This window comes from Lygodium microphyllum, chromosome 6, assembly GCF_053477565.2.
Source record: "Lygodium microphyllum isolate KBCC chromosome 6, Lygodium_microphyllum_v1.1.10, whole genome shotgun sequence".
NCBI lineage: Eukaryota > Viridiplantae > Streptophyta > Polypodiopsida > Schizaeales > Lygodiaceae > Lygodium > Lygodium microphyllum.
Genome location: NC_141140.1, coordinates 116,304,979 through 116,309,674, shown reverse-complemented (window position 1 = coordinate 116,309,674; position 4,696 = coordinate 116,304,979). Strand labels below are relative to the sequence as shown.

At 44.1% G+C, this 4,696-nt stretch overlaps 1 protein-coding gene across 1 annotated transcript; it reads left to right on the top strand.

Moving 5' to 3' along the window:
* Window positions 1–1,059: 1,059 nt before the first annotated feature.
* Window positions 1,060–4,011, top strand: LOC148035005 (pentatricopeptide repeat-containing protein At2g39620-like). The gene has a single exon (XM_087680756.1). It carries the CDS (start codon window positions 1,060–1,062, stop codon window positions 4,009–4,011), a length of 2,952 nt encoding a protein of 983 aa, XP_087536882.1.
* The last annotated feature ends 685 nt before the right edge of the window (window positions 4,012–4,696 follow it).

The following is a 4,696-nucleotide window of genomic DNA, read 5'->3' as shown; positions in this document are numbered from 1 at the left end:
CACACGTTCATAGAGCTAGCATAAACAAGTAAGCCTTTCAGGTTGTTGGCAAGTCTTTGATATTTTCCATCTAGGGAAAGGGGCTCTTTTCCTTTATTTTCCTTAGTGTAAGAGGGCCAGTTTAGTGATAGCTAATGGGCCCTTCATCGAAAAGCTAAACATGGCGAAATTCACCAGAATGACCCTCCAACCATGTCATTGATATCAGATGGCTGAACTAGAAACAAAATATTAGGCACAACGAAGCCATCGTAGAGGCGATTTGAAGGTTTGACACAGATTTAGACGTGCAAAAAAGCCTGCTATTTCGTGGACATAAATTGCATTGGTTTAAGGATAACATTTGGCAACCATCCATTGGACAAATTTTTGACTTTTATCCACATGTTGTTGAGTGGTAGTTTCTTCATTGCATTAGTGATTGTGGGTGCATACATGCCACAATAGGTGTCACAAAATGGGGGGCCAGCACCCCTTACCCTATAGGGCTCATAGTAAGCACCGGCTGGCAACGTCCTCCGACCAACCGCACCTTAACTAGTTATATGGGTCCCCTCCTCCCTCCCGAGTCCCTAGGGTGCATGAATCACTCCCTCAGAGAAGCTCATGATGTTGTAGTACTTTGCAACTAGGCACTCCGCTGCGATTTTTGCGGGCGGCGACGGGTGCTGGATGCGTGACACCCGTCCCCATGTTCTCTTTTTTTTCTTGTGGGGGATGTGGGGGGCTGCCATGTGGCACCCGCCCCCCACCTCTCGTTAACTAATAGTATAGATGTGACAGAGACGGAAATTGGAATGAGAATCACAGTAGGAAATTGTCCAAACTTTCTTTTGAGTGGGAAGCAAATTTGTATAAAAGTGCAAAAGCTAAGGGCCTCTTGTTAGACAGAAATTCCATATCGAGGAAAAACGAAAAGAGAGCAACAGGACTTCGGTATACGAAGCACCCATTTCTCATGGTGTGTCCTGCACTCGCTCACACACACAGTCCTATGGAACTCATCGGATTTAAACCTTGTGATGAAACCTCAGGCAACAGACACAGCCTTCCCAAGCTATGGGACGGCATCTGCTGCAAGCTACGTCCTCTCCAGGAAGAGCCAGGAAAACCAGGCCCCCAGATTGCGCTTGTAAGCTTGCTCAGGAGCTCTCTTTCAATTCCCAGCCTGGAGAGCTCCTGCCATCAGAACAAGCGGAAGAAAATAAGGAGTTCAATGGGAATCTTTATGCTGCGAAGAATATGGCAGAAAAGCAAGAAAATAAGGAAATCAATGGTAATTTTTATGCTACCAAGAAGATGATGAAGCACACAGATGGATTTTCTGCACCTGCACAAAGCCAGAAGGAGATACCCAACCGTGACAAGAAAACTCTGGAGGACATCCATAGGCACACTGTTGTTGCAATGTTGAAGGATTGCGCTGACCAAAAGGACCTGGAAAAGGGTAGCAGGGTACATGCTGATCTCGTTAGAAAGGGGTTCCTGGAAAATGATTTTTTTGTAGGTAGTGCCTTGGTCACTATGTATGCCAAATGTGGATCACTTCCAAAAGCACAGCATGTCTTTGACAAGCTTCAAGTCCGGAATGTTGTCCTATGGAATGCACTAATCTCAGGATATAGTCAACATGGACAGGGCAAGAAAGCACTGAAATGTTATAAACAGATGCAGCTTGAAGGCATCACTCCAGATGCGGTCACATTTGTTTGCATTTTGAAAGCTTGTGGCAGCACAGGAGCTATAGCCAAGGGCATTGAGATTCATGATCAGGTGTCTAAGAAAGGGGTGCTGCAGAGGAATGTCATAGTTGGGACAGCTGTTGTTGGTATGTATGCTAAATGTGGCCTACTTGCACAAGCACAGGAAGTATTTGACAAGCTTCCTATTAGGAGTATAGTCTCATGGAATGCCCTGCTTGCAGGGTATGTCCAACATGGGTTTGGTAAGGAAGCATTGGACTGCTTCAGGAGGATGCAGCTTGAGCATGTCCCTCCTGATGCAGTCACCTTTATCTGTTTACAGAAAGCTTGTAGGAGCTTAGGAGCTGCAGAAAAGGGCAGAAAATGTCATGGTGATATTTTGAGGCTGGTCTTGTCGAACAACAATATTACTGCAGGGGCAACATTGGCTGAGACATGCACCAAGCGTGGTGCACTTGCAAAAGCAGGGGAAGTGCTCTACAAGCTTCCAGTGCTGAATGTAGACTTATGGAACATGATGATTGCAGGATATGCTCAACATGGTTTTGTTGAGGATGCACTGAACTGTTTTGCATTGATGCAATATAATGGCCTTTTCCCAGATTCAATTACCTTTGTGTGCATTTTGAAAGTTTGCAGTATGACAGGTGCCATAGGCAAGGGCCAAGAAATTCATGTTGAGATTACTAAGAAGGGGTTGCTGACAGAAGTTACTGTTGGCAATGTGTTAGTTGAAATGTATGCTAAATGTGGTTCACTTGTGCAGGCAGTAGAAGTGTTTGTCAAGCTTCCAGTTAGAGATGTCATTTCATGGGGTACAATGATTGCGGGATATGTACGAGAGGGCCATTGGGAGGATGCACTGCATTGTTTTGTTCAAATGCAGCTTGATGGTGTTTCACCAGATTTTGTCGTGTTTACTTGCATCCTCAAAGCTTGTGGCAGTGTAGGAGCCAAAAACAAGGGCCAAGAAATCCATGCCAAGATTTCTCAGAATGGGTTGTTGGAGAGGAATGCTGTTGTTGGCACTGTACTAGTTGATATGTATGCCAAACTTGGCTTGCTTGCAAATGCACAAGAAATATTTGACAAGCTCTCAGTTCAAAATTTGGGGTCATGGAATGTGCTTATTGGAGGATATGTACAACATAATTGTTTTGAGGAAGTGCTGAATTGTTTTGACCTTATGCAACTTAGAGGTGTTTCTCCAGATGCTGTCACCTTTGTTTCCATTTTGAAAGCATGTGGAAATATGAAAGCCATAAACAAGGGCAAAGAGATGCACGGTAATATTGTCAGAGAAGGCTGGCTGAAAAAAGATATTGTTGTTGGTAATGCATTAGTAGACATGTATATCAAGCATGGCTTGCTTGTAAAAGCACAAGAAGTGTTTGACAAGCTTCCACTTCGAAATGTAGTCTCGTGGAGTAGTCTGATTGCAGGATATGCTCAACATGGAAGTGGTGAGCAAGTACTGAAGTATTATGGACAGATGCAACTTGAGGGCATCTTTCCAAATGCAGTCACATTTGTTAGCATATTGAAAGCTTGTGGCAGCATGGGAGCTGTAGAAAAGGGCCGAGAAGTACACATAAATATTATCAGAGATCGATTGTTGGAAAAGAATACACTTGTAGGAACGGCATTGGTGGATATGTATGCCAAATGTGGCCTACTTGAGAAAGCAGCAGAAGTGTTTGACAAGATTCCAGATCGAGATGTTGTGTTGTGGAGCACCCTGATTACAGGGTATGCTCAACTTGGAAAAGCTGAAGATGTATTCTGTACATTTGACAGGATGATAGAAGAAGGTATAATCCCAAACTTAGTCACATTCACGAGTGTGCTGAATGCATGCAGCAACACAGGGCTAGTGGAGAAGGCCCACATGTATTTTGAGAGTATCACCAACCAGTATGACATCTTGCCAACTCTAGAGCACTATACTTGCATGATTAATCTGCTTGGTCGTGCTGGCCAATTGGACAAGGCATTAGAATTACTCATGCAGATGCCATTTTCTGACAACCTTGTGGTATGGCTTTCTGTGCTAGGAGCTTGTCAAAGATGGGGCAATGTGAAGCTTGCGAGACGGGTCTTTGAACATGCAGTGCAAGTAGATGAAAAAGATCCTGTAGCATATGTCTGGATGAGCAATATCTATATAGATGCTGGCAGGAAAGAGGATGCGGATAAGATTGAAGCTTTGAGATTAAAGAATAAAGCAAGGAAAGATGCTGGATATTGTGAAGAGGTTCTTGCTTTTAGCTCCTTTGGGATGAAAAGCATTTCCCACAAACTAGTATAGATGAGATGGCTGTGTACAAAAGAATTGTGACAGAGTTCTGAGGTTGGAAAGGTGCACAATGAGGTGCATCTGGTAATCATAAGCTGTGCTCATCAAGTGACTTCCATTAAGAGGTGAGATCTTGAATTGGGCTGGGGAGAATTACGGGATGAAAAGCATTTCCCACAAACTAGTATAGATGAGCCACCTCCCTTGGTGCGCTGTCTCTGTACACATGATGTCCAAAAAATCTACAATACTAGATATATGGGCTACCTTCCTTGGTATGCCTCGTCATCAACTCCCTGATGCTAGCAACAAACGAAACAAACAATTGAGTGATGTGAGCTTTTATCCTAATAGGATGGGCTGTGAGTATGGACTGCCCTTTGTATTCATCAACAGAGTGTGAGACAGAGGGTGGGGTGAGTGTCCAGTCCTTGCCCTTGATATTCAACAGAGACGTGAGATGTGTGAATGGAGGGTTGCACGTAGGGGTTGGGCCTCTGAATGCATGATGCATGATTTGTTCATGTGCATTGCACTATAAGGCTCCCTGGCCTTCCTTCTCGCACTATATGCTAGCACATGGCGGGATACACAATTGTATCATCAAATGCACACAAGGCATACAATCTTTACACAAGCGATTGTGAGGGTAACAACAATGGGTGTAAGGATTGGGTTGCCCTTCTGTATTCTCAAA